Source organism: Oryctolagus cuniculus, chromosome 12, assembly GCF_051225735.1.
Source record: "Oryctolagus cuniculus isolate XC-2025 breed Fujian yellow rabbit chromosome 12, ASM5122573v1, whole genome shotgun sequence".
NCBI classification, from domain to species: Eukaryota; Metazoa; Chordata; class Mammalia; order Lagomorpha; family Leporidae; genus Oryctolagus; species Oryctolagus cuniculus.
In genome coordinates, this window is record NC_142878.1 from 81872502 (window position 1) to 81885667 (window position 13166).

The 13166-nt window shown below is 33.5% G+C and overlaps 1 protein-coding gene across 14 annotated transcripts in view; it reads left to right on the forward strand.

The window, feature by feature from the left end:
- The window catches only part of MINDY2 (MINDY lysine 48 deubiquitinase 2), an 87402-nt gene extending 74236 nt beyond the window's left edge, over window positions 1–13166 (forward strand). For 3 of the 14 annotated variants that reach the window (XM_051821955.3, XM_051821956.3, XM_089310449.1), the window contains 3 exons: window positions 1284–1484; window positions 12529–12597; window positions 12716–13166. In XM_051821955.3, coding sequence (XP_051677915.3) covers window positions 1284–1484; window positions 12529–12597; window positions 12716–12913 — 468 coding nt within the window. In that variant the 3' untranslated portion in view covers window positions 12914–13166. Of the gene's footprint in view, window positions 1–1283; window positions 1485–2890; window positions 11263–12528; window positions 12598–12715 lie in introns of those variants that run through there. The other 11 variants (XM_002718209.6, XM_070054299.2, XM_089310450.1 and 8 more) reach the window with 5 other exon arrangements.

Sequence of the window (13166 nt, forward strand, 5' to 3'; positions counted from 1 at the left end):
ATAAAAAATAAAATAAATCATGGGGCTTGGTAAGGACCAGGGCTTGAAGAAATGAAGAAAAAAACTTGAAGGATAGATTTTTGAGGCCAATCATCATACATATACAGTGTATAAGGTCTTCACAGGCAATGAACTTTTATTTTATTTTAAGATTTATTTATTATTTGAGTGGCAAAAATAGAGAGAGACAGACAGACAGGTCTTCCATCTGCTGATTCATGCCCCCAAATAGTTGTAATGGCCTGAGCTGGGCCATTCTGAAGCCAGGAACCAGGAGCTTCTTCCAGGTCTCCTATGTGGCTGCAGGAGCCCAAGCCCTTGGTCCATCTTCTATTGCTTTCCCAGGCCATTGTCAGGGAGCTGGATCAGAAATGAAGCAGCTGGGACTTGAACCAGCACCTGTATGGGATGCCACTGCTGCAGGCAGAGGCTTGCCCTACTATGCCACAGTGCTGGCCCCAGAAATGAACTTTTATATGGCCTCTGAATTATTTAAAATTCTCTTATTTTGAAGTTAGAGTTACCAAGTTTCATGCAGCCATGTTGGAGTGCCTGTGTTTAAATGTTAATAAATATAGAGTTAGATAATAGAACTTTTTGCCAAAATGTACCACTTTTTTCTCATAGGCGATTATCTGAGTGTTTATGTGGGAGGAGGGAGAAAGTTGTTATGTAATTGAGGATGACTGTATGATGTACTATTATCTTGGCTTTAACAAGCAGCTTTTGGAAGAATATTCAGTTAATATTCTTGGGAAATTCTTTTCTTATAAACTAAACTTTTATGACAGTAAATGGAAAAGGAAACGGACTACAGCAGTTTCAGAGAATGGGAGATGTGTTTGAGTTTATATGTAAGTGTAGGCAAATTCTAAGTGGATATGTATTAGTTGGTAATAGTAGTTAGCTCTGTGTAATATTATAGTGACTTAAACATTCTAATTTATGGTTTTCTGCTTTGTTTGCATTTTTTGCGGGCACATGTTTCTTTTGTAAACAAGGAAACATTTTTTAAGCTTTTGTGAATACCTTATATACTGCTTCTAAAAAGAATTTAAAGTGAATTCCAAAAATATTTAGAGCAATGACAGCATCACTGAAATAAGTTCATAGCTACCCAAAGGAAAGACTTAGGAAAATAATTTTCATTTCAGTATTTAAACTCCAGTGTGCTTTTTTACAAACCCATTCTCGTAGCTTTATAGTTATAGCACCTACAATTGTACTCATTAATGTTTAGGTAAAATCTCATAGCTAAAGATGGTTATATTTGAATTTCTTAGGACTACCTTATGGCATTGTCTCTGCAACAAGAACAGCAGAACCAAGAGATCAATTGGGAACAAATCCCAGAAGGAATCAGTGATTTGGAACTAGCAAAGAAACTCCAAGAAGAAGAGGATAGGCGGGCTTCTCAATACTATCAAGAACAAGAACAAGCAGCAGCAGCTGCTGCTGCTGCTTCCTCCTCTACACAGGCACAGGTAAAACCCAGTGTTCCAGTTCTTAAATATAAGGATTATTTTAGCAATAAAGAACTTTCTGCTTGAGGTAAAAAAAATTAATTAAAATTAAATCTTGACTCTTTGTTTTATTAACATTTTGAAACCCATGGGTTTTATATCCTAAGTTGTGACTATCCTATTTCTCATATAATAAAATTATTTCTCCTAAAATTCTGATGGCAACATTTTTCAAATTTACTTTTTTAAGTTCTTAAATGCTTTAAAGAAAATCAACCTATTTGGGGTCAGCATTTGACCTACCAGTTGAGACATCCCATATTGGAGTGCCTGGATTGATTTCCTGGTCATGGCTTCTGATTCCACTTTCCTGCTATGCAGGCCCCAAGAAACAGCAATTGTGATAGCTCAAGTGTTTGGCTTTCTGCCACCCTTTTGGGATGAGTTTCTAGCTCTTGGTCCTGGCCTGGCCTAACCCATCTGTAGCAGGTATTTAGGTAGTGAACCAGAAGTTGGGAGCTTTCAAAAGAAATAAACCAATTTGAGCAAAGTAATTTCTCTCAACTAGAGAACAATATGAAGTACTACCAGAAAAAGTAGACTTTGGAGTCAGAGAAATGTGGATTTGCATTTCCTTCTTCTGTCTCTCTTTCCTATTTGGAATACCTTGGACAAAGTCCTTTACCTCTTTTAGACTAATTTTTCTTATCTATAAAATGGAAGATAATACTTAACTCTTAGTGTATTTTTTTGGTGAAGATTTTATTTATTTATTTGAAAGGCAGAGATACAGAGAAAAGAGAGAGAAGAGGGAGAAGGAGAGAGAGAGATCTTCCAGTTGCTGGTTCACTCCCCAAATGGTCATAATGGCCAGGGCTGGGCCAGGCCATAGCCAGGAGCCAGAACTTCTGGGTTTCTCATATGGGTGGAGGGGCCCATGCACTTGAGCCATCTTCTGCTGCCTTCCCAGGCGCATTAGCACAGAATTCAATTGGAAGTAGAGCAGCTGAGACTTGAACTGGTGCCCACATGGGATGCCAGCATTTCAGGCTGAGGCTTAGCCTTCTATGCCACAGTCCTGGCCCCATAACTCTTAGGTTTATAGTGAAGAACAAATACCTAGCATTAGTACTTAACCCAATGTCTGATCTGTACTATGTATTCAGCAGTGATCAGCACCATTTCAGTTCTCACTTTACCCAGTTAAATGTTATAAGCAATTGAAAATATTACTATTAGATGGATTTCTGTATGTAAAATCACTTTTCATCAAACTGAAAAATATTCTCCTTCTTTTATGTTTAACTGTGTCATCCCAGAGAGGTTCTTTTTGTTTTGGATATACAAGCAAACAAAATGATTTTAAGGTCTAATGAGACAAAATACAGAATTACTCATTAAAATAAGTATAAAATTTCTTTTTCTAGCTCAAAAACTGACTACCTCAAGCTTAATACTTGAATCCTACGATGTTATGATTATTTTTTTTCTCAAAAAGTTATCTTACTTTACAGAATACACTTATTACACACTCAGTTATCAGAATTATTTTGTTTTTAAAATTTGTTTATTCATTTTATTTATTCCAAGACATTGGCAGAAGCAATGATTTTTTTGGATAAGACCCAAGAGCACAGGCAATAAAAGCAAAAAATAGACAAATGGGATTATAGCACACTAAGAAGCTTCTGCACAGCAAAGGAAACAATCAACAGAGTGAAGAAACTACAAACAGAATGGGAAAAAATATTTGCAAACTGTGCATCTAATAAAGGATTAGTATCCAGAATTAATATTGAGAATAAAAGGAGTTCAAGAAATTCAACAACAACATAACAGTTAAGAAACAAAGGATCTGAATAGACAATTTTCAAAAGAAGAAATGCAGATGGCCAACATATACATGAAAATGCTCAGTATCACCAGCCATCAGGAAAATACAAGAAAAAAATGACAATGAGATATCATTTCATGCCAGTTACAATGGCAATTATTTTTAAAAAATCCAAAAATAGCAAATGCTAGTGAGAATGTGAAGGAAAGGGAAACAAACTTCTTGCATTGTTGGTGGGAATGCAAATTAGTACAGCCATTATGGAAAACAGTATGGAGATTCCTCAAAAAACTAAAAACAGATCTACCATATGGTTATCCCACTTTTGGGAATATATCCAAAGGAAATTTAGTCAGCATGTGAAAAAAATACCTGCACTGCCATGTTTATTGCAGCTTGTTCACAATAACAAAGATATGGAATCAACCATATCTGGTTGACTGGATGAAGAAAAGGTGGTATATATACACAATGGAGTATTACTCAGCCACAAAACAGAATGAAATCTTGACCTTTGCAACAAAATGTATGGTATTAGGGACCATTATGTTAAGACAAATAAGCCAGACACAGACTAATACTGTATGTTTTCTCTCATCTGTGGAAATTTATATATGTGTATGGATACCTTATTATTTGGTATACAGATATTTACAAATGTTATCTTCACTGAGTTATATCCTCTATATAATAATATACCCTTTTGTTCTCATTTCATGATCTTTTTCATGAGTCCCATGTTATGTAATATTAATATATCCACCCTGCTTTCAAAAAATGTATGTATGTATATGGATGTATTATATACATATGAAGGAAATATGGTAAAATATTAAAATTATTATAACTGTGTGGTCACTGAACTCTTTTTTTATATTTTCCTGTATTTAAAATATTTTAGAAAAGCAAAAGTAAAATTACGGTATTTAATGAACTTTTAAAGAATTAGTTTACAAAAAGGCATCACTTTCTTTAAAATTCTACAATTTGAGGGTTAAGGTAATATAATCTTCAGTGTTATTCTTTGAAATTCCATTTATTTTGAATACTTGCTATATGAATTATATCTATTCATAATGGCAATGGCAATTACACTATGTAGTACAACATGTCTGTATACCAGTAGCTTCTTTTTCCATTAATGATTTCTTTCACTCTTGTGGGTTTTCTTGCTAGATAACTATGACTGAGCACCTTAGAATATTTGGGGGTAATTTCTTCCTGTGTATTTTTCTAAAAGCAGGGCCAAGTAGTACCAGCCTCTCCATCAAGTGGAAGACAATCTGGGAATGCTGAACGTAAACGAAAGGAACCTCGTGAAAAAGAGAAAGAAAAAGAAAAGGAAAAGGAAAAGGAAAAAAATAGCTGTGTCATTTTATAACAAGTGTTGGATTCTGTTGGAACCACCTATATGTCTTGAGAAACAAAACCACAGGAAGAAAGGAAGAAAAACCGATAAATACCGTTTGTGCCTGATTTCCCAATGGATTTTGTTCATGTTTTTCAGGGGAAAGGTTGTTACTTTGTTACAATCAAACTTTTTCAAGTCACACAATACACTCTTTATGAGTTGGAGTTTCATGTTACAAGTTGGAAATGCTGTGTGTTTTCATTCATAAAAATACTGCACTTGTAGCCAAATAAGTGAATCACAGCAAATTTTTGTGTCATAGTGACATTCATAATTCATATCAGTTAGAAAGCTATTTTATCTTCTAACAACGAATGGAGGTAATTGATTTAGTCTGATTCCTTCCTGAAATCTAAATATTAGCACAATAGTTTCTGAAGTTTTTCAATAATAATGATGATCTAATCAATGAGATACCAGGGCTTTAATATAGGGATTTAAAAAGAATAAAAAAGACAAAAATATAGCAGGAATAAGTAGTCTTAATTGTATATTGGACTAGTTCAGCCCTTGAACAGCTTTACCTTTCTTTAGTTATGTACATTTTAGATATTATCTTGAGAACTGATAATGAAGCTTGGATATAATTTAGATAGAAAACATAAAGATTTTTATTTCTTTTCCAAGAGCAAAAAATTGCATAACACTAATACTTATAACCTGTGAAATCAGATATTAATGACTTTGTAGTGTTGTAAAATTTCGAAGAATTCTGAAATCTTCAACATAGGTAACTTGGACCACAGTTACTGTTTATTGATAATGTGATCAGTGAGTTTAAGGAGCAAACCACAGTGGATGCAAGGCCTTGTAAATATAAGGGTGTAGAAAAGCAGATGCTTCAATGTCTACATTTTCTAAAATTACCTTGAATCTTAAATTTTAAATCATGTTTATTGCTAGAAAATTAAGTGTAGTTATTAAAACCAACAAAAAAGCACATTTCTGAATGAGATAATCTCCAAGTCTAGTGAAGACATCAATACGTTTGAGAGTAGATAAAATTTGGAGGAATTTATGTAAAAGCAATCATATTTTTTAACTTATGGGAACCAAATAAACTCAAAGCATCTCACAGTGTTTATAGGATTCAGAAGGAATATTTATTTAACTTTATTATGAGGCAACAAATATTTTTCCTGTCTTTCTAGATACACTTTGGAAAACTATCCTTAATAGTCCTTTTTATATGCTTTATATTTAAAAGTTTGTGTTAGTCAATTTTGAAAAGACTGTTGCTGCTGCAAGTAGTTGCGTGATTTATATTTCAAGCCTGAATAAATGTGTTCATTTAAGAGCATCATAACCTGACCTGAGCATCCACTTGGAGAATGTTGTTTTGTGGTTTGGAGAGAGAAAAAAACTAAAAAAATTTTAAAATAAAAATGTAGTTGAGCTTTTTTTTTTTTTTATAAACTGTGTAGTTAACTTTCTTCATGATCCCAGACCAGATATAGCGAAGTCTATATGTAAAAAGCAAAGTCTTATTTATGGAAGGAATTATTCTAAGGGAAAAATCCAGGGTTAAGCTGTATGTTTTATGTCCTTCTATATTGCATGTCTATTTATGTTGCAAAATTTGTTATTTCTTCAAATTTCCTATGGTAGCATGATAAATCATCAGATAACCTGTTTGGGATATAAAATTTGGGTGCAAAATACTTGGTCTGTCTCTTGATTATAACCTGGAATAGACATCTGTTGATAAAGTAATCATATATACTATGAAAGTCTTTTGACTCAAACAGGTTGATCTAATACATGTTTACTCTTGATATTCTCTTGTTTAAGGAAGGAAACTCAAACTTCAGGGTTTGTTTTTCCCAGAACAGATAGTAGTGACAGTGCATTATATTTTAATAAGAACAAAACATTAAATTTGAGAAATTCAAAGAACCATATTTGAGGCATATTTTTCCATAATTATATTCTTATCTATTTATTGCCCTTGAAGAATACATGTGTAGAAACTATTCTTCTGTCATTTGTTATTATCTTATTAATTTGTTCCAAAGATAATACTGCCATTCTGCATTCCCTCTGGAAGGAAAAAAAAAAAAAAACTCATTCAAAACCAGCAGTGCTGCTATCAGATAAGTAGATGTTAATGTATACTTAGAAGAAAAACCTTAAAAATGTAATGTTTGTTAAATCAGACTTTTTCTATGTAATAATATTTCCGAGTCAGGCTTTCTTACATTCCTGGAATTCAGTTTGATATACCAAGAGTAATAATGATAAAATGTTCACTTTGATTACTGTGGTGGGAAATTAAATGTTCAGTTCTGTTAAAACCAACAAACTTCTCAGAGATACTACTTTACTATCCTTAAAGATTATTAAAAATTTAGAGCTATTGTGTCTTTATTTTCTTGTATTTTGCTCAAGGTAGCAAAACAGGTATTCAGGCATTTCATTGCTGATTGTGTACATAGGAATTTAAAAGTGATATATTAAACTCTTTCTTAATACATGAAAACTGTTACATGTACACAGCTGGCAGAAGTTAGAATTTAAACATTTTCTTTTTTATTTTTATAGGCTGGATTAGGGGCACATTTGTATTGATCAAAACATCATTAGAATTAGCAAAAGAGGCAGATGAGTGAATGGATATGATTACTGCACTTTCCTCTTATTTCAAAGACTATTCCTTAGAGTCAGTAGCCTGTCTTTATTAGCAGTATGAACATTTTCTTCATGTCTAATCACATTGCATCAATAATGCTGTGAATTCTAGTATTTGATAATACTTATTGTATGTGTGTGTGTAGCTGTGTCTATGTGTATATTTCTGAAGTAAGGTTCCATGACTTCTATTAGATTCTCAAAGGAATCTGGAAACTTTACCTCAGTTGTAAGAATCACCATTTTAAGAATACACACACAAATATACATATATACACTTAGCTTTCTGAACCAGCTACAATTGGCGTTGGTTGTACACCGGTCCAGTGTGCTTAACTAAAGTAATGTCTTCCATGTTTCAAGGTCAGGTAGTTGAATGAGGCATAGCGTAGGATTAGGTTTTGGAATATAATTGTATCTCATTTTTATTGTCTCGTGTGATAGTATTTGCTTACTTCACACTCTGTTGTGAATTCTTCCTCATACTTGTTGATCCTTGCTTAGCTAAAAAAACAGTATGAGAGAACTTACATGACTGAACTCAACATCAATCTTTTTTATATTTGCACAAAATCTAACTAGCATTTTATTTTCAATTAATCACAAACTCAGTTCACTAAGAGATCTTGAAAGGAAAAAGGACTAGAGGCAAATATTTAAGGAAAGAATAATTATGATCTCTATATTAATGTTGGCATACAAAACAGATATCTGTAAAATCTTGCAGTGGGGAATTAAGATAATTTTCAGAAATGTCTTCAAGGAATCTTGATTATTTAAAATTTTTAAATATTATATTTTGTTAACTTTCCTCTCAATGTATCTGTGATTTTAAAACATGGGAAGCTTATAGATTTGACACATCACTCATACTTAGTCATGCAACTTAAAATATAATTGAAAACTTACTAATATTTCATAAATTAAGATGGTGGTGTTAAAATTAGTCTAAAATTTGTATTTTAATAAACTGGATATGTGAAATTCTGGATCATTTTGTATTTGAGAATCCAGTTTTATCTTGCCTTGAGCAAACTTTCTGTGCCTCAATTTGCTCTTTAAATGTGTGAAGAATGCTTTTTTAAAAAAGTGTTTTGCACTCCTGAATAATGGGCATGGTATAAGCACAGAGTATTACTTAAATCATCACTGATATTATACTTTTTTTTTTTTGTTTGTAAATGTGAGACCTTTTTTTTCCAATGGAATAATGTGTCTTAACCCAGTTTTGTTAATATTGTCAAAATTTGTAGAATTGTCTTGTCTTTGGTATGGTGTCATCTCTTCCCAAAATGTGTTTTACAGTTGCTTTTTTTTTCCTATAGACTATAGAGTCAAAATAAGAGTTTTACAGAGTATAAGAAGCATTTTAAAATATGTGTTTTTCAATATCTTTTACAGATCTAAACATTGAGATTCTCATTACTTTCCCCCACTGTGGAATAAAATACAATGGTATCAAGTTACTAATATATTAATTTTTTTACATAGGTGAAATTCATTTGGATCTGTCAAATACTTTGATTTTAGGGCTATTTTAGTTATTTGTGGTTTTTTTTTTTTTAGTGTAAAATATTGTTTGATAATGTGCCATTAAGTTCTTTTCAGAAAGGGACTGAAAATAGTAAAGGAACTCATTGGAATCTTAGAGTTCTTAGTTTCTCTGATAAGTTAATGTCTTTTGTTAGTGATGTCCAACCCTTCTGAGACTATTGGGGAAACATGAAGAATTGAGGTTATTCTTCTCAGGTGATTCTAAACTAAATTTTAAAATCAAAGGCTTCCTGATTAAGTAAACTACAAAATAGAGATAATGGAGTGTGAGGGAAAAATTGTAGGATTCTGGTAAGCTTAACTTTTTGAAAATTGATCTAAACTTTAATTAATGCATGTCTCTTACTGAATCCTAGTGTTTCTGCTGTTAGAGTTGAATAAATTGTGATATGCATATATATTTTTACATGAGAGATTCTAGTTTCTAATTTCACTTTTCTGATCTCAAGAAAATTAAACTCGAAAAACAGGGTAAAATTCTTCAACTGTTGCCTCAAGTTCAGCATTGTCCTATTGTCCTGAAAAAGGAAGAGACAGATTTCTCTACCTAACACAGATTGTTTTAGGGCATAGTGGTAGCCCATTTTAGGTACTAAGATAACATGACAGAAATAGAAATCTTAGGCTTTGAACTACAGTAGATTTAAAGAGAAAACAAAACAAAACATTGTTCTACAATAATTCTATTTTGTCTGAACTGTACTCTGAGGATTCCTTCAAAGCATTTAACAATTTATCCCTGTTACCTTTAAAACCCTAATGGCGATCCACATTGTAATATCCTGTTTTGAGAGACAAGGATACCTCCCTCATAAATTAAGAGGCTGCAAAAAGCAAAATTCTTTGGGAGATGATCCTGGCTTCTTTGGCCCTTGTAGTTGTTTGCAGCTTTAAACAGAAAGTCATAAAACTGAAATGCCGCTTAAATTGTCAAATCAGTGGCCTGTCCAAAGGGCTTGTAACTGAAATGCCCTACAAGCAGCTGTACCTAATGCAATGTCTCCAGACCAAGATTGTTATTTACTTTCTGAAGATCTGTCTTAAATGTCTCAATTTTTTTCAGTTATTGTTCTTTTTCACATATGAGTAATATGAAATAACCATTTCCCTCCACAGGGTACATATGATATCTTAGCTTTACAGATTTTTAAAGATGAGGCTTTCAAAAGCCTCCATTGGTTTTTGTCAAAAGGTTATGTATTCTTCAATAAAAAGATGATTGTCACATATCTACAAGTCACAAATAGGACAATATAATAAAGATTGATGTATAAGTGCTACACAGCAGTCTGCAAAAGGGATAAGCTTTACCTGTGAAACTTCAAAAGTACCCTGAAAGTCATTTTCTACAGCTAATGCATGTAAATCTTTTTCCTTGAATTTTGCACAATAATTGTACTGAGGCACATGTTCTGGGGAAAACAAGTAGGATGGTATATGGCTGCAAAAAGTAACCCTGAAACATAGCAAGATAAAGAAACATTTTCTTCCTCCACTTTACTATCAGAACTAATTGGGTCAAGAATTTGCTATGATGTTATAGATCTCTGTGCCAGACCAAGATTGGTCAACTGAGTGTTCAAAGAGTTTAGATATAAAGCTTGTGTGTGAGTGCCTACATTTTTCTACTCTTTTCCTCTTGTCTTAATATCCTGTCTACCTATGAAATAATGCATCTCTTTTGCTTTGTGACTGCTGCATTTCTAGTGAAGGAATAATAGGGGCCAGCAGTGTGGCAAAACAGGTTAAGCCACCGCCTAAGATGCCCAAACCATATGAGTGTTGGTTCTAGTCCAGGCTGCTCCATGCTTCTGACTTCAGCCTGGCCCAGCCCCAGCCATTGCAATCCCTTTAGGGAGTGAACCAGTGGATGGAAGATCAATCTCTCTGCCTTCCAAATAAATAAAATCTATTTAAAAAGGAATAATATAAACCCTAAAAATTAAAAGGAAATATCATTGAAAGACCTTTTTTTTTTTTTTTAATTCATAAAGACACCTAAAAGCACCTACCCAGCTTAGGGTTGAACTGAATTTCTATGAAATAAGTGTATTGCTTTAAATGCTAATCATGCTAAAACTAACTAAAAACTGTATCTTAAGCAAGTTTCAAAAGCTTCATTTTTGGAAGATGTTCCTAAAAAGGCATTTTGAACATAGATGGGAATGTATAAAATATTTGTAACAGTTATTCAGTATTACTCAACATTTAATTTCATGTTTGTTATTGTACCACAAGGATAGTGTCATTGTTGGATTAAAATGTTGGATGTTTGTTAATACACTTAAAACTGTTAACCAGTGAATAACACCTGTAGTATTTTTTATTATAGATTATATTTTATTTCAATAAACTTTGATATTTAGACCAAACAGTGTTTTTGCAATGTATATACATCTCATTAAACTACCTCTTACAGGGTGAGGATAGTGGGGAGCTGCCATGTTGACTTGCATTCACATAGCTCTTAAGAGTACTAGGACCAACTTTTGGTAAATACAACTTTGTTTCCCCCAAGAGGCAGAAAACAACAACAACAATATAGTAATCAAATATAAACCATATAATTAATTACCTGATTCCAGTGGTAGATTTATATCTGACACCTGTCTTCTCTTAGAGGACTAAAACCTGAGAAGATACCATTTTCACTTTATTCCAGGATGCCAACTCTACTGTAAAGTTTTTGTCCAACTGTTTAACGTCCAAACCAGCTAATACCTGATAGCTTGCTTGGGTTTCCCAGCCCTCTGAGCAGAATTAATCATTCCACATAGCATTTTGCCAGCCTTCTGTCATTGGTAGCACTTTAGGCTGACTGGACCTTTTAAAGATGCAGATCATGCGGTCTCATCCATCTTGATTTTCTTGGCACATGACCATTGCCAGTTAGGAAGAACTTAACTATTTTTAGAGGAATTTTTTTTTTTTTTTGAGTGGGGGAGAGGATGATACACTTCTACTCAAGAGAAAGATTTTTATGGCCCAGATGTCTAATTATTTTTTGACACCTATGATGCTATGAATTACTAGGGAATAGCTTTCAGCAGCCTGGGGTCCTTTCAGTTGGTTCTCACAAGATGTGCTGCTCTGGGAGGAGCAGTCTGGAGCTGCAGCTGAGCCCACGTACCTTTCTCTTTGGCGTCATTCTTCTGATTATTTTCCTTCATGCATTTCATGAAGTGATGTAGAAACACATTTGCATATTAATTCTCTTGGTAAGAATCTGGCCCTTGTTTGTAATGATGCTGAAAGCATGCTGGGGAACACTGTCAGCTCTTCCAGGTTTGCAGTAGCGGCATTCATAGGCATTCCTTTTTGAACAGTACCCACACCTCAGATGTCCATAATATCACCTTTCTTGTAGATTTGCATGTAAGTGGCCAAAGGAACAAATCTATGTTTTTCTAGAAAGCCTAGAAAACATATATCAGGTGACTGTCCTTTTTCTCTTTGTTTTCACCATGTTCTTGAATTACTTAAACATGCAGAAATTTTTTAAGATATCTATATTTTGTAGTTATTGCTTACCTATCTTATAAATAAAAAAGATAATCAAGTTGGGTTTCACCTTCAGCATAAAATTTATATAGATATGTAATCTCTTAATTGTTTGTGTCCCCTCTGGTTTTCCCTAGGTATCACCCTGCAAGTGCCTAGAGCGAATGGAAGAATGTTTGAGAAACAGCAGTCTCAGTAAAACTACAGTAAGCATTTTCTCTGTTATATGCCCTGCTTTTCTCATTTTCTGTTATCCAATGATTTACCCCATTGTTTGTCAGAGCTCAGATTTTTTAAAAGATTTTTTATTTATTTATTTGAAAGTCAGAATTACAGAGAGAGGAGAGGCAGAGAGAGAGAGGTTCACTCTCCAATTGGCCACAACGGCCTGAGCTGCGCCGATCCAAAGCTGGATGGGAAGTGGAGCAGCCAGGTCTCGAACCGGCGCCTATATGGGATACCGTCGCTTCAGTTGGTTCTCACAAGAGCTCCCCTAGAGCTCAGATTTCAAAGCTAGGTTGAAGCCTGAGCTCACAAATAGATCTGGAAGAAGACGAATCTAGACCAGGTATGTGTCCAAATTATGACTCAACTTTTTCTGTCACATCTATTGAAATCTTCAATATTAGGCCTATTAACCATATCTTTACTCACTAGCCTTATAGGACTTCTGTACTCCTAAATCCTCATCATTAAAATGGAATCAATAGTTTCTACATCTTAGAATTATTGTGAAGATTGTAATTCATATATATATAATAAAGTACCATATATA